Consider the following 21,249-nt stretch of genomic DNA (forward strand, 5'->3'; position numbering starts at 1 on the left):
CCATTACAAGAAAATATCAAAGTAAACCGGTATCTCTTACATTTTTTTTTTTTTTGTTGCTCTTTATTATGCAGAAATAGAAAACACTTAAGCATGTGAAATTAATGTGAAAATTATTCCTGGGGTAAACTATAAACACAGAAGTTATACCCCGCACATTTACCCATTTCTTCCCCTCTCCTCCTTCCCCTAGATCAGAGTGTAATTGCCAGTAATCAGGTCTGTTTGCTGCTGATAAAACCACTCTGAATGCGAGGAACCCTCTTTGTGTGATGACTCAATTATGCCAGAAGTGGCTCATCAAACCTGGCCCATCAGCTGCTTTAATAAATAAGGAGGAAAACTTGCTGCAGGCGCATTATAATTCCATTCATTCCATAATTAAATCCATTCCAGTTTTAACCCTTCGCTTCAGTGTGCCCGTGGTATATATAAAAAAAAGAAAGAAACTAAAACAAGCAGGGAGCGGAGGGGGGGGGGTGGTACAGAACAGACAGTGACCTTGTGCAGAGCACCCATCCGTTCCCCATAATTCAAAATGATACTGCCGAAGAAAGGTTAAGAGAAAAAAGGCTCAGGGAGGAAGGGATGGGTATCAGTCCAGATAGAGCCCCTGTGTGTGTGTGTGTGTGTGTGTGTGTGTTTTTTTTATGTATGCATTGTTTCCACCACACAGCCCTAGACAGTAATTATGTTAAAAGACTAATCTAATCATAACAGTTGGTCGGGTGAGTGTGTGCGGGTTCTGACATTTTGAAATCTTATTTTGCGTAATCTAATTTAGCCTCTATCAACCGTGCCTGTGCCCCCTATCTAAAAAGGAAATGCAAACAATGTAATTAATTTTATGGGTCTTCTTCAAAATGTTACTTTTCCTTTACTGGCCCTTCATTATTATAGTTTCAAGATCGGTATAGTGCCATCGAGTTTTTTTGTGTTGCTCGATCACAATAACGTCTGTGTGTTAATTACACGAGAGTGTCCCAAGTGCACGGATAAGCTGGGAACAAGAGGACAAAATGATTCAAGGTCAATGTCGAATGTCCACAGCAGTTGGCACAGTATTAATACACCATTGTTAAAAAAAAATTAAAGAATAATAATAGCAGCACTTCATAATAAATAATAATAATAAAATCTCCAATCAGCTCACTGAATTGGACTATAACAGTCATGCTATATAGCAGTATATAGCATCTTAAAAGGTATTTCACAGATGTCTCTCAGCATCCACCTCCTCGGCCTCAACCATCTCAACTTGGATCCATAGCAGCCCATGACAATAATAATGGTGTGAAGCAATGGTTATTCATGACTGTTGGACTGGGAACCCCCCCCCCCCCCCCAAGTCACAGCCCCCATTCTTTCTCCTCTGTGCTGCGTGGTGGGAACACTAGCAGATGGGGTTATAGGCTGGGGGAAATGGGTTGGGGTTGGGGGGGGGGCTCAAGGACAGCTCTAGCCAGCCCCAGATTAACACATAGAAAAATCACATAGACCCTGAGCATCAGCCCCCCCCCCCTCAAACAGTCCTCCGAGATGCACTATTTGTGTTGGGGAAAAAAGGGGAGGGGGAGTAGATATATGATTCAGCAGATGACGAACCGACGCAAATAGACGTAGCTTTTTTTTCCCTCCTCCCTTCTTATGCTAATGACGATCAGCCCCCCCCCCCCCCCCCCCCCTGTGTTTTTTGTTTTTTTGTTTCTTTTTGGTGGAAATGCTGTAAGGGCTATAATTAAGAAGGTGGATTTATTTATTTATACTTTACTTTTCTTTTTTTTTTAATTCAAAGCTAACAGAAATAAATAATTCCTTTTAATAAGATCTGTGAAGTGAAGAGGCTTAATGTACTCATTGTTGTTCATCCTTGTTTTCCCTCTCGGATGTTTTGTATTAATTAGAGGCAAGCAATTTGATCTCTGTCAAGCAATCAATTTGCATCTTGTTCCTTATTCCATGTGAGCTTTTTATTACATTGCGTCTCCCTCAGTTTTCTAAACTGCACGTTCGACAGCCAATGGCTGAAACAGCAGCAACAACGACAAAAGATAACGCTAATAAAATAGGTGGGAAGGAGCTTTTAGAATGATCCAATTGATTTGCCATAAACTGATGGCAATTATTGTTTGCCGGCGAAAAAAAGTAAATTGGAAGAGACAAATTGTAATGCACAATTTTATCCATGCCACGACAGAGATTTATATATATGCGTGTGTGTGTGCGTGTGTGTGTGTGTGTGACGTGATTTTATTACAGAGAATGAGTTACGCGCCCAGGTCCTGAGAGCTAAGAGTTGTGAACACATCAACCAAGGTGGACAGTGTGGGTCTGGCTGCTTGTCCTGCACAGCGCTTGGAAAACTACAATCAAAGGTAAGTCATATCCCATGCCAATGCGGGACATAGAGTGCCCAGTTATTCTAAATCAATGTAATATCAAGTAATGTAAGGTCATATAAATATGTATACATACATATTTTGTATTGTATATTTGTTGTAAAGGCCTATATCTTTTGTTTTCTCTGTATCAGAAATAACAGTAAGTGTGTGAAAGCAGATATAGTCTCTATCTCTAAAGCTCATGACTAATGCATGTTTGGGATAAGTAGCATGTTTAGTAGGTGAGGGTCACTGCTCCCAAACTGAGATTGTTTATACTTATGCAAAGAGGTGGGTGGTTACTGGTTGGTGGACTATACACTACAGCTGATGCTGCTGACTGTGCTTTTCAATGACGCTGGGCGTTGCTCAATCAGGAAACGTCCTAGGTTTAATTCTTGGATTAAACAATGCACTGCCTCAGTTGACCTTGTGGTTCTCGTGCAGGTCTTGGGACGATTAGATTGGTAGACTGGGGGACTTTTCCACTTTTTATACGAACAGCCCAAAAACCAGAATTTCATTATAAGCCTTATATTTGGCACTTTGAAAGCTTTCATGCATTATTCTGTGTCAAGGATCAGATAAAGTTTCTTGTTGTGGAGGGAATATCAAATAAAGGCTCATGTTTGACCCTGAATGCTATCTATTTGTTCTTCCGTTGTACACATTCAGTCAAACGTCACAGCAGCTCTCCATATTACCATGTTAGGTGTATCCAATATTGGAACATGGACATCTTTGTTGTTCCTTTATTTATGATTCCGTATTCGACTAATTAGATATAGCCTTCAGTTTGTCGAGAACCATTAAGGGTCCATCATCCCCTTGACACCAGAAAAAAACTGTGTTTACATGAGAAAGGCTTTATTTGTGTCCCCAGAAACCAAAATGAGTCATGGCATTCAGTAATACAGTAGCTCTAGGTATTATACTGTCAAAGCATCATTGAACATTAGTAGAACATGCACCCTTAACCACCTTCAGAACCATGCAAAAGTCTCAATTTTTCCATACACATCTGCTTCATTTGTTGGACAGCCATGGGACAGAAAGACTAAAGGAAGATCTGAACCGTTCATATTGTCACTGTCGGGTATAAACCTCGTGTCCAACTACTAGCTACTGTTCAAGAAATGAACATTTCTCTTTCGGAAATCTTCAGGAATAGCGAAAAATAGCAGATCTACAAGCTCACAATGCTTGCGTGTTTCATGATAAACCTTTTGGGATGTGTTCTCTTAAACACAAGTCAACACGTAAGCAATATAGTGTAAGTCTGATGATATATAATGAGTATACACACGACAACAATTGAATATTGAGGATGTGGCATATGTTTTAGTTCATAACGTCAAACTCATATAATAGAACCCATGCACAAAGTTGCAGAATGTTTGTTAGGAAAAAAAAAAGTGTTCCGAACTAATGAGGTGCATTAGTTTTTTACAGAATGTAATCTATAGTGTTTGGGAGTTGTTTGTCTCAATAGGCTCATAGTAATCAAAAGTAATGAACCCATTATGAGCAGGACCTCTGAGGGCCCAGCGTGGCATTAAGAGTGTGGCACATAAAAGGTTTATTAAAGGAAATTAAGGTCCATCACTGCCACACCTGCTCCCCTATTATAAATGTATGACAGGTCAGTGCCTTCAATCACAACAGCAAACGAGAGAGAGGAGTCATGTTTCCCATTACCGTGGAAAAGTAACAGCGTATCCTATGACTCACAGGTCTCACTGGCCCTGTGATCACAATATGCCGCCATCAGCCCTGGAATAATTATGTCTAATAGGTTTTATTTGGGATCCACAAGCAATGGATGGCCAGGCAGGGAGAGTGGATGGATTTTTATTTGCTAACTATTTTTGTCTAAACACATGCTGTGTGAGGCGTATAGCCTGCACTTAAATATTATCATTTTTAGATTATTATGGTGTGTTTCTCACCGTTCAAAGTTTTTATTTCATGTTTTTAGTTGTTGTGTTGCTGCGGCATGCATTAGCACGCTATTGGACATGTTAGGGGTGTTGTGGTGTTATCTCGGGTAATCCAAAATACTGAATACTCAACATTATACTGTAACTATCTAGTGTTTTGGTCTGTTTCTGAATGGCCCAAAAAAACAGGTACAAGCAGCAAAAGGATGGCGTGTTCTGCAAGACTGTGCTAACAATACAATACACAATATAACATATAATAATAATTAAAAAAAAGTGATAATACAGATATAGGGCTATGTGCCCACTTCAGTTGTTTCTGGACTTATAGAATGTGCAGTAAGGTACACATTATGTGCACCATCATGGATTAAAGAAAAAATAAAAGACTGAAAAAAATATGTGTAAGGCCAATTAAGTCCTATTATGCGATTTGTGAAACAGTGTGAAAGGAGCCGTACTCACACTAGTGCAGTTTCCCTAAATGAACACAAATATGTAAAATGATATTCTAGTAATATTGTTCCTGTTCTACATACCGCCAACCAGGTGAAGACACAGATTGAGTCTTTAACCTTTGCGTTTTAGGACATATCCGAGACCATTAGGGTTTTTCATGGAAAGTGCTTCTAAACATATTGCTAGTTTGACCACTTCCAATTTACACTCCAATCCTAAAAATAAAGAAATAACCGAGAGTATAGCCTATCTACAAGCTCACAATGCGTCACTGCGCAACACGCTTCCATTAGGAGACACATGCTGCCTTCGACGGTATGAAATCCAAATGACTGAAATCAGACTGAGAAACTTTAATCCGTAATGTATTTATTCAATAATCTGATGCTTTATTTTATTATATATAGATGGATTCTGATGGCGAGGACAACGCGCTTCAACCATGTAACAGAAGCACTGGTGAGTGTAGCAGTTGTCATGTTTAGCTGAGTTTTTAACTACACGCCCATTCGTACACACATACTTGTCACCAACATACAGTGTGCAAACACACACACACACGCACACGCACACACACACACACACACACGCATTTCCACTTACCGATATGGCTCAGGGGTATCGGTTCAAGAACAATCCAACTTCACAACTGTCAGGTTTATATATTATCTCGGCAGTTTTGAAGAGCGCTGGCGTTGCCATTACATTATTCAGAGGGGAATAACTTCATTAAATTGGAACACTGGCTCAAATTAGTTAAGGAGTGCATCTATATTGTGTGATTGAAAACCTCTAGACTGGGTATGTCATTATCCCATATAGGCCTGACGTCGGAAAAAAAAAGAAAAAAGTCTAGTTCTATATCAGTGGTGCTCAATATTTCATGTCAAGGACCCCCAGAATGATCTGTATTTGACCCCCCCCCCCCCCAATATTTGAGTTAAAAACGTTCGGTCTGAAAGAATATATATTCAAAGATTTGAGGCACATTTTAACGATTTTTCAAAAATAGCAGACCTACGAGCTTGTAGATCTGCTATTTTTCAACAGCTTAAAGTACAACATAATGAGTTAAAACACCAAAAAGGGGCTTCCCGTACAGAATGGGTTATGCAAGTGTTCAGGGCCTCTGAGGCCCGCCTGCGTATGCCGGAGCTATTACCGTGTCTGGGAAATTCATGGAAGCGTTATTATCGGTCGTGCAGTGCTTCATGGGAGTAGGGTTGAAAACCTGTGAATGAGATTTGCATGGGCCTCTGGAGAAAATCGATTTACCCTTTTAGATCATGTTGTCAAAGCCGTCAAAGGATGAGCTACACTGTTGGTCTCTCCCGTGGAGAACACGGGAGATTGAATGAGAAGCTTTTCAGATCAATAAAGAGGCCCCTCCCCCACGATCCTCCTCCGTCGTCTGATCATAGCTGATGGCTTTGTTAAATGCAAGAAGAAACCTTCACATCTATGCACCGTGCATAACCCCTTCATTTACCTTTGTGAATGTGGCCATTTTTTACTCTCGCAGGGTTGAATTACTTATTACAACCTTGCTTTTTTTTATATATAGGGAGCTTGTAGATCAGCTGTTGTTGTTCTATAGGCCTAAGTCATATGACAAAATATATAGATTTGGCTTACGCTTTTACAGGAAGGCAAACAAAAAAATCAATTTTTATAAGAAGCTCCAAAAGTATACGCATGCGGGTGGGCAACCACCTCTTTGATCTACCATATGCATGTTATGTGATCAGATTGGCTACTTGATCAAAAACAACCATTATCAATCATTGTTGTTTGATACAACTTTTCTCCATTCATTGTCCGAATGTATCATAGGATAAATGATACATTGGAACACTGGAGCAACAGGCCTTGTCTATTGAATGTTTACCTGTCTTTTCTCTCTTCTTATTTACAGTGCTGGCTGACTGCACCACTGAGACTTCAAGGTAAAAGTTCATGACATATTTGTAAAAAAATTACTTCACCTTCATCATGCTCAACAAAAATGAACAAAATGTATAAAAAAATGAAGTCAGTGCTCATTCTGTTTTTATTGTATAATGCAAATGGAATTTGCATTATATCAGAGTTTGTATTCTATCAGAGTGTCTGTACTACTAGACTCCTAGAGCATACAACTGTACTACTAGACTCCTAAATGTACTGCTAGACTCCTAGAGCATACAACTGTACTACTACACTCCTACAATTTACAATTTACAATTTACAATTTAGGCATTTAGCAGACGCTCTTAATCCAGAGCGACTTACATTTAAGCAAGAACAAAAGCATGGGAATACATCACATAAAAGCATTTATCATGAAACATGCGTAAGCTAAGAAGGTAACAGTGGAATATCTATATGATGAAACTATACATACACTATACATAATAAACTATACATATTCACTACTATGCTATACATATGTACTATGGCGTGCTATGACTATATACAATACAATTATAGTGCTGTCTACATAACATGCTATAAGTCTGTGTCAAATGCTATCTAAGCCAACAGAAATGCTATCTAAGGGGTTAGGGTAAGTGCTATGGGCCATGATGGAGTCTGAAAAGGTGGGTTTTCAGGCTACGGCGGAAGATTGGGAGTGATGCTGCAGTTCTGACTGCAATGGGAAGTGCATTCCACAGTTTTGGAGCCAGAAGGGAGAAGAGTTTGGGACGTGTGGAGCGTTGTCCCGGCGTTTTTAGTGAGGGTACTTCCAGTTTCCCTGCGTTGGCTGATCTGAGTGCGCGGGAGGGTTTGTAGGGTTCAATCATACTTGTAAGATATGGGGGAGCCATACCTTTGGTTGCTTTGAATGCCAGCATCAGAGTTTTGTATTCTGTGCGGGCAGCGACCGGGAGCCAGTGGAGGGAGCGGAGCAGGGGGGAGACATGTGAGAATTTTGGCTGGTTGAAGACCAAGCGAGCTGCTGCATTTTGGATCAGCTGGAGAGGCTTAAGTGCACATGCTGGTAGGCCAGTAAGGAGGGAGTTACAATAGTCGAGTTTTGACAAGACTGTTGTCTGGATTAGGAGCTGGGCTGATTCCTGGGTGAGGAACGGTCTAATTCGTCGTATGTTATAGAGTGTGAACCTACATGATCGAGTGACAGCTGTGATGTGAGCTTTGAACGAGAGCTGACTGTCCAGGACAACACCAAGATTCCTGGCTGTTGGGACAGACGTTACCAGGGCGTTGTCTACGGAAATAGTTAGCTCCCGCATAGGGCAGGACTTAGCTGGGAAGAAGAGAAGCTCAGTCTTGTCTGGGTTCAGCTTGAGGTGGTTGGAGGACATCCACTGTGATATGTCAGCCAGGCATGCAGTGATGCGCTCTTCCACCTGAGTGGCAGAGGGGGGGAAGGATAGGAACAGTTGTGTGTCATCGGCGTAGCAGTGATAGGATATATTGTGAGCAGAGATGATAGTGCCAAGGGATTTAGTGTACAGTGAGAAAAGGAGGGGACCAAGTACAGATCCCTGTGGGACCCCAGTTTGGAGGGTTCGGGGGGATGATAGCAGACCTTTCCAGGAAACCTGGTAGGTCCGATCGGTGAGGTAGGAGGAGAACCACTTTAGTGCCGTTCCACCGATGCCTAGCTCCGCTAGGGTTTCTAGGAGCAGCTGGTGGTTCACTGTGTCAAATGCTCCTAAATGTACTGCTAGACTCCTAGAGCATACAACAATCCAAGTTTTTGCACAATTCATTCAAAATACTTCAAACACACACACACACACACACACACACACACACACATACTTTAAAGTTTGTTTTCTAAGAGAATTCTGTTTTTCCAAGACATCAGTTTTTGTATCCAAAATATGAATCATCGTGCAATCATGTCGCCTAAAAGAAAACGGCAGTAATCTCCAGTTTGTACACCAATTCGAACAAAAGCACTCATTAACTTGAGAGACACGAATCCAGCTTGTCAGAACTTTCAAAACGAGCCAACGGTATATGAGAGCTATACCGACCGACCACCGGGGGGGGAATTCAGCTTATAGACCATGGTTGGGCAACTTTGACGATGGAGAGGGCCACTATATTTCCACACTCACTCCCTAGGGCCATATATTACTGTCGTAGCAAAAATTGCCGATCTACAAGCTACAAGCTCAAAACGCGTCGGCTGCGACACGTTTTGAGCTTGTAGATCGGCAATTTTTGGCTATATTCGAATTGGAATGCTTAAAATTTACATTTTTATGTAATTTCAAATGCCTTTAATTATACGTGTGTTGAGCATTGAGCTACTAATTTAGACTGAAGTAATTAAAGCAGGTCATGTTTGCATGTTGTGGAATTGTAAACAGCTGAAACCAATATTATATCAGTATTCTGACATTAACCTGAGGGCCGCATTAAGTGAAGGTGGGGGCCGCATGTGGCCCCTGGGCCGCCAGTTGCCCACCCTAGACCTATATTGATCTCTCCGTCCCCTTTTCTCCAGCCCATATGGGCCCGTTGTCGTGGCCTCCTGGAAGAGGAGTGCCCCGGAAGGGGTGCAGCAAGGTGCCCCCGTCAACAAGAGGAAGTCCCTGCTGATGAAGCCCCGCCACTACAGCCCCAGCAGTGCCGAGGAGGACTGCGGCGGTGAAGAAGAAGAAGACCTGGCCGTGGCGGCAGCACCGTGGGACAAAGAAGAGCCGAGGAACATTGACACTCCAGCAGGTAAACAGATGTCCTGTTGTTTTGTCTGTTTCGATGAACAATTGACGCTGAATTTTAAAATCCCCATCTGTTGCATTCATATTTCCCACTCCCCTCCGCCACCAGCCCAGCCACAGCCAGCCAGCCAGAACACCGTCATTGTGCACTGGAAGTGAAAGACTACACTGCTGCTGGGTCCACATTAGTTGTGTCGCGCGTCCTCAAATTGAAGTTTTGACAGCTGATCTACCATGATATTTTTGGCATGGGTTTTTTTACCCTCTCCCCTTTTGATGAGGTCCAGATTTTGGCCCCCACCTCGTCTGTCTTTTTTTCCTTTTTAATAGCCATTCCAAATCCATTGAATGGACGCCATGGAATGGGAAAAAATTGAAAGCCTGAGCACGTTATATGCTTCACCTTAATTTGAATGAAAGTTTATTTCATTTTCTTTAATTGATTTTTATTAAAGTTGCACATTATACGCAGCAAATGAGCAGACGCCAATTGAGAGCACTATACCGGGCAAGGATTATTTTCCTACAGCTGGGATTTTGCCTAGCTACACGTTAATGTCATCAACCACAGTTAAATGGTCATTACAAGTTAAAGTGCTGTCTTTTTCAAAGGTAAACATGTCTATTTTCTAATGAATTGAATTTTGGGCATTTTGGCAACAATGCCCCTGGTTTGTGTGCATGTGCATTCTCTCCCACTATAATCTGCACTTATTTGGTATATTTTTAACGATGTAACTAAGCAACACAACGTAATTGTCCCTTTCAAAAGCTTTTGTTAGGCTCTCTAACACAGTCTAATACATAATTAGGCATAATGTCTACAGCTCATTATAGTACACATGTGTGTAGTTAAATGGACCAGAAGAGTAGCTCACCGAATTGTGTGGATTCATTGGAAATGGAATTTATATTTGCTTCCCTCGGTTCATATTACAGTTACAGTTACATCTGCGTATGATCAGTTTCCCTTCCGTGTTTTTCTAACTTCTAGGTGGTTTTGTTTATTAGTTTTAGCTTGTGGAACATTGCATTATCTTACTTCTCACAAACCCTGCAATTCGTTTTAAAATAGAAATGCTGAGTGAGAAAGATTCCATATATTCGTCGATCGCATCACATTACCGTGAGGAAATGACTATGTTACACATATAGACCAATTTTTTCGTACCACTGTCAGATTTGGGAGGATGTTTTGGTTTTTTTGGTTTGTTCTTTAGCAGAAGTGGCATTAAGTGACTTGGAAACGACTCATTTTACAGTGGGATGCTGCATGCTGGTCATATCTGCATTCGAACATAAAGAGAAAAACAAGCGTGTCATTTGTTTGAGCCACACTGTGCTCAACCACAGCCAACTCCAGTCCTGCTGCAGAGGGCTGGTAATGGCTATTCTGGAGTACAAACCGTTCACCTGTTCCAACACACAAAACACCAGAGGGATTCCTTTTTTCTTTTTTCCTTCCCCCAATCTCTTTTCATTGCACTTAAGTGTGTGTGTGTGTGTGTGTGTGTGTGTGTGTGTGTGTGTGTGTGTGTGTGTGTGTGTGTGTGTGTGTGTGTGTGTGTGTGTGTGTGTCTGTGTGTCTGTGTGTCTGTATGCGAGCGTGCATGCGTGTGTGTGTGTGTGTGTGTGTGTGTGTGGGTGCATGAGCGCGTGAGTGTGTGTGTGTGTGTGTGTGTGTGTGTGTGTGCATGCGCAGATGCATGTGTGATGTGTGTACGCATGTGCATGGTGTGCTGTGTGTGACTGTGCGTCATGTCCTGTGTCCATCCATCTGAATGAAACACAAGACTTTGATGGCCACCTGATACTGATTAGAACTAAGTGTAACTGCCATGAATATTTCATTGGACAGGAGTTATCTTTAGGCGCTATCTTTAGAAAACACCTGTTGCACAAATATGTTTACAGCTGGGGAAATGGATGGATAGATTGATAATAGATATTATGGAAGAAGAATGCACCATTAAATAGTTGGAATAAAGCAAATGTTACAATTAAAAGTCCATCGTACACATTAGGCTAGGAAGTCTAGGCTTGCTAGACTAGGAATTGGCTAGGAATTTGCAAAAGTGGTTTTCCATCTTATTGTGGCCATTTTATTTATACCCGTTTGTCATATCGTTTTTTTTGTTTGTTGCATAAATCAGTGCTATTGAACAAAAACGCTCTGGAGAAAACCTTAACTCCATTGGACCCTCAAACTGCCTGCTAAAGCAACTAACTCCACCACCGCTTCCCCTCTCATGCAAGTAATTGACAATATATAAACTCACGACACCAACATTGATGAGGCTGTATTGCTTTGTTTTGAAAATATAAGGTTTTCTTAATTTCCTGAAAAATGTATAATTAAAATTTCCTGAAAAATGAACAATTTGGAGTTAAGAGGTTTCTTCCCGACAACAGAGATACATTGAAATCTCTTCAGAGCAATAAGTTGCAGTGGTGATATGATTCTCAAAATGGATCCGGATGGGTCTGTGGGGTACTTTTGGTTTGACGTCGTCTAGCCACTTGAGAGGATAAACAAACAGTATAGCCTCCTTAGTGCTTATGCTTATATTGGTCTAAAATATCTTGTGGTCCAAATTAGTTGTGAGATTCAATCCATTATGATGTTGAATACATACAGATGATAGCTTTCCATTGTTAATTACTGGCTTTGATTTAACGTCATCAGTGTCGGTCTGTTTCGATGATCAGACTTGCCATTCAAACGGATTCACACAATCTTGTAGCTCATTGGATGCTCATTGGATTCATGGATTTCCACTGAATAATGGAAGGCCCCAAATCAGTGCAAAAACCTGTAGCAAAATTATTTTACTATTAAAGTAGCATGTGAATTACATTATTTATAGCATATATAATATATTATAGTGTCATCCAAATACCGTTGACAGAAATTAGGCTATTAATGATGTTATTCCATTGGGACAATCTGCCAATCCTCATTTTATTTATGACTTTTAACGCGTTATTGCGTTAAATACAGATTTCTCCTTCCTAGAAATAGATGTTGGTTTTAAACAGGCTTTGTACGGATAGCCACATTTAACAGTTTATATTGCAGTTAATCACAAACACTATATACTTTCAGTTGACCCCCCCCTCATTTAACAACGTTCACCTATTTTGCTATGCCAACAACTGATTTTCTGTTGGCACAGCACTGAAGATCCATGGTTAATCTGGTTATTCTGGATTCAAATTACGATGTTGCACTCTGATTGAAGAAAAGGATAAGAAGAAAAGGATAACTAAACCAATCTTGTTCTTCATCTCCAGGTTCATTCATCCACATTTGTAAGAAATGGTCACATATTGTGACTTGCCGGAGATAAAGATAAAGAAACCACTTGCTTTAGGAACATACAGGTCTTATCCTGTCGAGTACCGAAGTGGTCGCAAAAAGAGCACAGCATGGCTGAGGCGTGAAAACAGAATTGAATAATTAGTGTTGTCATTTTTTCCTCACTACCTTTAGATGGAGACTTGAAGGTTGTTAATGGAGTGGCCAACAGAAATGGTTTCCACGGCACAGCGGCAAAGTCCCATGATCCTATTGGGTGGTCTGAAGTTCGATCAGATGATTCGCCGCGGTTTGAGGCGGACGCGTCTCAAAGAGCTCCGGCGGAGGAGGAGCAGGAGGAGGAGGAGGGGGATCTCGCTAATGAAGACGAAGACCAAAGTCAGGACAGGATGAGTGCAACGTGTAGTTTATCGCCTCGGGGGAGCCCATATGGAGGAGACAGCCCGGAGGATGAGTGGGAGCCGCTATCTCTGTCTGCCAGGGCGAACAACGACTCCAACAGCAGTCCCTCCAGACCCTCGGAAGACCCGTCGGGACGGAGCGGCGGCCAGCAGATGAGAGTAGACCTCGAGGCAGACGACGTAGGTGTTCCCATGAGTCGAGCGAGCCTTTACCAGGCCGAGGCCCTTCGGTACGGGCCACCCCCACCGCCTATGATGGAGGAGGAGGAGGAGGAGGACAGTGAGGGGGAGCCGGAGGTGAAGAGGCCGCCCCCACGGCACGAGGAGGACTGGACCCAGAGCCTCCAGGACAGGGCCCTCGAAATGGGCCGGGGGAGAGCCAACTTCAGCCTGCTGGAGCAGGCCATGGCCCTGCAGTCGGAGCAACGGCAGGTGCTCCACCACGCCTACAGAGAGATGGACAGGTTCCTGCTGGAGCAGATGACCAACGAGAGGAGACACCAGAGGATGATGGACCTGGAGAGCAGACTCAACTACCATGGAGGTATATACGACACACTTCACTTTGACCCATTTTGACCTGATGACGATTCTAAAATTGTCTTCTAAATCCTGACAGTTTTCTGAAAAAGCTATGTTTCTATGTCAGTCGTTCTTCGATTTTTCAAAAAATAGCAGACCTACAAGCTCGTGGCGCGCCACTCGGTGGTGCGCTATGAGCTTGTAGATCTGCTATTTTTCAATAGCTATAAAGCATAACATAATGCTACCACCAAAAGGGGTTCCCCTTTTTTTTTTTTCCCCTCCCTTTTCTTTATTATCTCGGTACTGCATGTATATATTTCGGTTTAGCTGGGAAATAAATGTCTAGTTTCACTTGGGGGAAGTGACACATGGTCATGAGCATGGACACATGAATGGTACATTCAGAAATGCACCGTGTTAATCTAGTATAAAAATCAAACTGACTACTTGTGATTTATAGGTGGCTGGTTACTGGAAGACAGAAGAAAAAAAGAAAGAATAAGAGAACTATACTCAGAGGGAAATTAGAGGGAGGAAATCCTCTTTAATACTGAAACCATTAGGCAGCAAGTGAAGTAGTAAATAACCAGACTAAATGTTTTAAAAGTAAAAAGTTTCCTGTTGGAATTGCTACAACTCATTATATTGGCTTTTGATAGGAATCAACTACTGTAGATAAACTGTAAAACCATGACCATAAGTCTTAAATCCTTATAAAGTACCTCTGATGTTTTCCTCTGATTCTTCAAATGACTGCAGCTAAATGTGTAATCCTAGATGTAATCTTTCGATGGATGGGCATTAAGAAGTGAACGCTCTGTGTTGAACTGTGGCCTTAACTAAAATGACAGATTAATAGATGCGTTTCAGGAGGGGGGAAAAAAAGTATCTGGCTTTGCATGATATTTCAAGCTACATGGAGTTGTGGACAGTATGTTACATACTGGAATGTAATGTATACAGTAAGAATGCATGCTGTACAAGTGCATTTCAATAGTTTCTTTCCAACACGGGGCATCTATTTGAAAACAAAAATCAAAAACGATTTTATAGGTCTGACAAAACATTACTGACTGACTGAATGCATTTCTTAACTCAAGAGTGTAATCATTATTATTATTTATTTATACCGAGCAATGAACAATAGGTAACATTTTCCACCCCCATAATTCCTTGAACTCTTCAGAGTGAGGCTTTTCTTTTAGATATATCATTTCCCCCCCAAAACATTGGAAAGTACATTCATTCAAATATAAAGGTACAATGAGTGTTGTTGCCAATTTAGCCAAACAAATTGTTTTTTTTGTTTTGTTTTTTGACTGTGTCCACAGATTCACCACGGACAGATAAGAAAGATATCAAGTGCCCGACTCCCGGTTGTGATGGCACCGGTCATGTAACTGGCCTCTATCCACACCACCGGAGTTTGTCTGGGTGTCCACACAAAGTCAGAGTTCCTCCAGAAAGTAAGCCACACAAGCTACAATATGGAAATTGTTGTATTTTAACTGATGATCCTGTTTAAAACTCTCTCATGAGTTTGAATTCAATAAAAAAAAAGCCTTGCTTACAGTAATTCCAGTTCAGTGATGTGAGCATAGACTGTAAAAAATATGGACAAAGCGTTCCCCGGGTCTAACATGAACGTAAAATGAAGCCTGTAATAATATGCTAATTCCTGATGTAAGTCGCCATCTTTGGTACCAGCTGGCCATTGGCTGGCTCCGTTTTGTATACCAGCTGGTCATTGGCTGCCCAGACAACGAGGCGGGACTTCCCCCCTTCTTCTCCGTTGGTTTTTATTTTGACTCGAGTGGGAGGGGAATCCCGATCATAGACTGTAATGGTAGCCACGCCCCTCAGAACATACGCGATGTTTTTTTTTCTTTATGGTCATTTTTTTAATTAATGGGACCATAATTTTCCAAAAAGAATATTATGACATTAGAATTGAGACTTTAAACTAGTGACTGGAAGAAGAAAGTATTCATGACCATGTTTATTAAGGTAATACAGTCTAGGTGAAGTTGGGCCAAAATACATGGGCCTCTATGGAGCTATGGGGCTTTTTGGGTCCGGTCCAGCGCCACAACAGGCCATTATATGAACTACCGATTTCAAATGAGGCTTCACGAAATATCTGGCTGACTGCCCCCCTGGATGTGAGAGACCTATCACGAATAAACTACCTTTTCCCCACCTTTTCTAAAATGTGTTGCAAAGTCTGACTATTGAAAATGTTTGGGTTTGGTTGAATTGATAATTGTTAAGTCATTTCAACATAACTTAACAAACGCTGAACATTAAACAGTAATGTTACAAAAGGAACAGAAAACGTAATTAACTTTTTTTCTAAATGAAAGCATATGCTCTTAGACTGGAGGCAGTATTTGCGAATCAAAGGCCTAGCTTGTGCAGTATTCGAAAATAAATAGACAACTCCCACAAACTAATTGGAGAATATGCACAAAAGAGAAGTTTCTAAGGATACAGAGCAGACCTTTAACAATGTGGTGGTTTTTGAAGAATATAATTAGCTGTGTCTTGTTAGTAGTCTGCTTTTCTGTAAGCTATTTACATTTCCGACCGTCCACCACCACACGGCAATCCCTCACAATAAGGAAACCGTTTACCTTTGTTTTTTAGCGTTAGCAGCAGTAATTATATAATATTGTCTCGGTGAGATCTCTGCTCTGGAGGTTTACAAATGTGCTAACTATTTGTGAAAAAACCTCCATTAAACAGAACTCCTATACATTTTATTATATCAATTCTGAATATGCTGTAGTCACGTGTATACTGTCTATAACTGTGCCTGTATTTACTGACAACTGACACACGATCTGAAAATGGTGTCCACACCATTGTCTTAACTGCTCTCTCTCCCTCCGTGTCTCCCCAGTCCTGGCCATGCACGAGAACGTCCTCAAGTGCCCTACACCTGGGTGCACCGGAAGAGGCCATGTCAATAGCAACCGCAGCACCCACCGGAGGTACGTCGTCCAGGGGACAGCGCGCTATTAGTACGACTACTACTTTGTTCATAGATGAGTGACATGATGGGGCTTAATGTGTTTGACTTTCTCCCGTCGTCCAGTCTCTCAGGTTGCCCCATCGCCGCAGCAGTGAAAGTCTCCAAACCGCAGAGTGAGAGCCCAAAATCCAGACTAACACCCGATCGATCGCCCAAGTATGACGCCAGGTAAGATCAGAGCTTTTCCTTCTAATACACACATATTATACGTAGTTGCGAGTAATAGTTAAAGGGACACTTCACCCTTTTTGCAAAAACATATATGTTAATGACGTTAAGAAGCTTTAAAACACTTTCTCTTTATGTGTGTGTAACCAAGTGTAGCAAAGGATTTACTCTTAGGTATGACTACGATCTGACCGGCTACATGTGTAATATGTGGTTTTAGATATTTTACATTGTAGCAGTAAGCCTGGTGTCTCTGATGTCATGGACACATGGCTCACTTCCTTCCTGGACTACATGTTGTCTCAGTAAGACAGCTCTCCCCCCTATCCACAAGGAGGAGCAGAGCACCAAAGAATTATGGGAATTGTAGTCCAGGAAGGTAGTGAGACCAGTGTCCATGACATCAGAGACACTGGGCTCACTGCTACAATCTAAAATATCTAAAACCACATATTACACACATAAAGACCCCCAGGAAAGTGTTCCAAAGCTTCTAAACGTCATTAACATATATATTTTTGCAAAAAGGGTGAAGTGTCCTTTTAACGGTCACATAATGTACAGTGCAGAGTGCTGGGGAATGGAGGGGTGTAATCAGAGTGCTGAGGGTATTCATTTACAATTAGGTAGAGGGATTTATTTTCCTTTTGTTGCAAATGCAGTAACTGTCAAATAAACTATTAAGATGCTTTATTCCCGGATGCGAACACAATTTGTTTTTTCCTCTTCTATTTTTCCTCTTTACTAGAAAGAGTTGATAGCGTCTCACTTAAGTAATGGTTGTGGGTCTTGTGAGTTCCTTTTTTATTAAAGATGATAAAAGACCAGAACTCTTTGTTCATATTGGATATGCCACGGGCAGGAAGCCCACTCCTACGATATTAATTAGTTTGGCAACATTGCTGTGAGTCGACAACACAGATCAGATACCAGACTCCCAACAAGGACAAAGACATTGGCATCTGTGAATAAATAACAACAGCCATGAAATGGTCTGCTTTTCTATAGCTATCGCTTTTCTGTAGTCTCTCATATTAATAACTCGTCAATTCACTACATGCTATTATTTCACAGCATAGCATGGTCATCTTCACTTTCATTTTGTTTCCCCCCCCCCTCCCCTAGACCCATCAGCTTGATGAATAAGTTTGACATGAGCCAGTTGAACTATAGGTTCTCGCATCCAGTAGCGGCCTTGCAAACCAACCTCGCCAAGGACATGGACAAATTCAGCAAGATCCGCTTTGATTATGCTAGCTTTGATGCACAGGTCTTCGGCAAACAGCCTCTGATGGCATCCAACCAGGAGCAAGACATCTCTTCACACTTCCCTGAATGTGAGTTTCACACATTATATTTGACTCACAAGATTACGCCTGATATACCATAGTGCAAGATATATAGGCAGACAGTATAGGCACGTCTTAAAGGAGACGATGGTCACCTCCTGCCACAAGAAAGGGACAATATATATATATATATATATATATGTGTGTATGTATATGTCCGACCATGCTCAGTCACAATAATAAACTAGAACTGCACTCTGTCGAGTGCCTATACTTGCTTGTTGCACACAAGTAGGCCATAAATGGCCTACTAGTGTCGACCGCTACAAACAGCTTCTCTGTGAAAGAACGTTTGAAATATTGAATTATTAGGTTTAGCTATTTGCTACGTAGCCTACCTAGTTTTTGGAGGTAAAAAAGTAGTATTGTTAAGTATGGTAAGAGACGGCTTTCAATGGTGACGTATATGTCGATCAGTGTTGGGTGGATTAAAGGAAAGGTGAAAGGTGGAAAGGAAATGCCTCTATGTATATGTACTGTATATGTAAATTGTAAGTTGATTAGCGGTATAATGTGGTTACTTTGCGTATGCCCCGTTTGATGCGTATGTATCGTAGCAGCATATGACGTCAGGGTATAACTGGTATAACTAGCTCTCAATGATGACGTAATAAAGATGTGGATTAAAGGACCCAATGCCAGGGTGTAATTGGTTTTCGATGGTGACGTAATGACGATATGTTTTAGTGTCGGGAGGATTAAAGGTAATGCCCCTATGTATACATGTATGTATACATGTATGTAATCTGACACCACAGTATAGTCATTACGTCATATGCTGGCACGGCGCATACGCAGTAAACGGCGACATGGACGAAAACTATTACTTGCGCGCTCTGCTTGCGCAAGTAATAAGTTCCATTTAAATTGGTCTAAAGTATCTTTTAGATTTTAATTCCATTTTGGCAATTCATTAGTAATGAAAATGTATTGGTAAAATTGCAAATGAAACTTAAATCATTTTTGCATTGAGCATAAGCATTATTTGATAGAATTGGTGGGGGAAAAACAGTAACTAAAAAAATAAAACGATAAAACAATAAAACGATAAAACAAAACAATAAAACAATACAAAAAAATATATATATATAATTGAGTGACTATGTGTCTTGTAGCTCCTCGTCAATATCCGGGGTTCCTTACTGCCCCTGGCGGCCGGCTGCCCACCCCTGGTCACCACAGCCCGGCCAGTCATCATTTCACAAATGGAGACGGTGGTCTCCAGGGCCCAGCGGCGGCGGCGACCGCCGTCATCCTTAACCTCTCCACGCGCTACCGAGGAAACATGGAGGCCATCGCTGCCCGACCCCTGGCAACCCCAACAAAGGTAATCAAATCAGACCACTTGGAAAGGCATTTAATGTGGTCATTTTAAAGGACCTCTGATTTGTGTATATGAAAAAAAAGGAGCAACATCAAAAGAGAGAATTTGGCAAGAGGAGCTATAGTCTCTCTGGTGGCAGAAAAACAAGGAGGTGTACTGTGCAGCTTTATCGTATACAAAAGAAAATGAGGGTGGATAACATTAAAAAAATTAAGGGTTATATATATATATATATATATATTTTTTTTTATACACACACACACACACACACACACAAAAACACACACATACAACCATCTTTTTGTTGACCACTTTAACCCTGGCTTCACGGTTTGGTGAAAGTAAAAACTAACTTTTCTTTAATAGCAGTTCCGCAAGCTAATTTAGAATGTTTTTTTGTGGTTTTTAAGTGTTTAAGTGGCTAAACATGTCCTGTAATTGTTTCCTCATGGTTGAACATGTATAGATAAACCCGGGCTAGTAGTGTAGTCTGTGTGAAACGGCATTGTGCGTGCTGCAGATGGCGGATGGATAATATCTTTGCGTAGTTCTGTGATCCAGCATCGGCAGTGTGCCTGCCCTGCACCCAAGAGTCTATGGAAGCATTTGGATGGATTAAATCAAACAGCTAAAGGATCTCAAGTCTTTTACTCACTCAAATCAATTTCTTTAATGTACACACTGGTATCCCCCCCCCCCCCCCCCTCTCGATTTATATATAAAATGGGCCTTTTCTACTTTCATTTGCATACATACAGTATGTATGTAATGTAATGTAATGTATGTATATGTTGTATATGTTGAATTAATCTATATCTCATTGCTGCTTTTCCCTGTGTCACGCAAAAGGAGCAGAAATAGCAGCTACAAGCTCACAATGTTCTCGCATCACGAGTTCACGACACGTTCTGAGCTTGTAGAACTGCTGTTTTCTCAATTTAATTAATATTATGAAAACATGAAAGTAACGGTGATCAATTAAGTCTGAGTTTTATAAACATTTAACCAATGAAAAGTATTAACAATAGCTTGTGACTAAATAATAACCGTTGGAACACAGGTTATTTTTTTTCCATTTTGCTGAAAAGTAATGGTTTTGGACATACACGGTTTCCCCGCCGACTCTCTCTCTCTCTCTCTCTCTCTCTCTCTCTCTATCTCTCTCTATATATATCTCTCTCTCTCTCTATATATCTATCTCTCTCTCTATATCTCTCTCTCTATCTCTATCTCTATATCTATATCTATCTATATATACAAACACACACTGTGTGTACTGTGTAGATGATTCAAGGTTTCCACTCCTACACAGCCCAGATTCCTTGTCTCCCAGCTTGTTGAGTTGAGAACGTGGCCCGGTACCGGGCTACAGGCCCACTGAATGAATTAAACAGCGTTAGCAAGTTAGTCATCTGTTCTCTTTACAACAATAAAAGGCTAAATCTATAATTAATTTATTGTGGTCGAGCAATGATTCCAGGCACAGACTGGTCTCCGAGAGATTCATAATACAACTAAAGCTCTGAAAAGTCTCCACGGAACAAGACCATGAAATAGAGTGCAATGTGCAGTTACGAGTGTTGAAGACAGACATGTCGACAGACAGACAGACAGACAGACAGACAGACAGACAGACAGACAGACACACATAGATACACATGTCATAACAT

At 41.2% G+C, this 21,249-nt stretch overlaps 1 protein-coding gene across 1 annotated transcript in view; it reads left to right on the forward strand.

Annotated features, from left to right (window-relative positions):
• Positions 1 to 21,249, forward strand: part of st18 (ST18 C2H2C-type zinc finger transcription factor) — a gene marked incomplete at both ends in the record, with an annotated part of 55,244 nt that overhangs the window by 22,941 nt on the left and 11,054 nt on the right. Inside the window, 10 exons of the mRNA XM_083781086.1 lie at positions 2,260 to 2,375; positions 5,188 to 5,239; positions 6,696 to 6,726; positions 9,243 to 9,463; positions 12,953 to 13,723; positions 15,036 to 15,170; positions 16,607 to 16,697; positions 16,802 to 16,894; positions 18,032 to 18,243; positions 19,371 to 19,582. Coding sequence (XP_083637212.1) covers positions 2,260 to 2,375; positions 5,188 to 5,239; positions 6,696 to 6,726; positions 9,243 to 9,463; positions 12,953 to 13,723; positions 15,036 to 15,170; positions 16,607 to 16,697; positions 16,802 to 16,894; positions 18,032 to 18,243; positions 19,371 to 19,582 — 1,934 coding nt within the window. The remainder of the gene's footprint in view (positions 1 to 2,259; positions 2,376 to 5,187; positions 5,240 to 6,695; positions 6,727 to 9,242; positions 9,464 to 12,952; positions 13,724 to 15,035; positions 15,171 to 16,606; positions 16,698 to 16,801; positions 16,895 to 18,031; positions 18,244 to 19,370; positions 19,583 to 21,249) is intronic.

The sequence above is a fragment of the Protomyctophum parallelum genome (assembly GCF_964188405.1).
Source record: "Protomyctophum parallelum genome assembly, chromosome: 14".
Taxonomy (NCBI): Eukaryota; Metazoa; Chordata; class Actinopteri; order Myctophiformes; family Myctophidae; genus Protomyctophum; species Protomyctophum parallelum.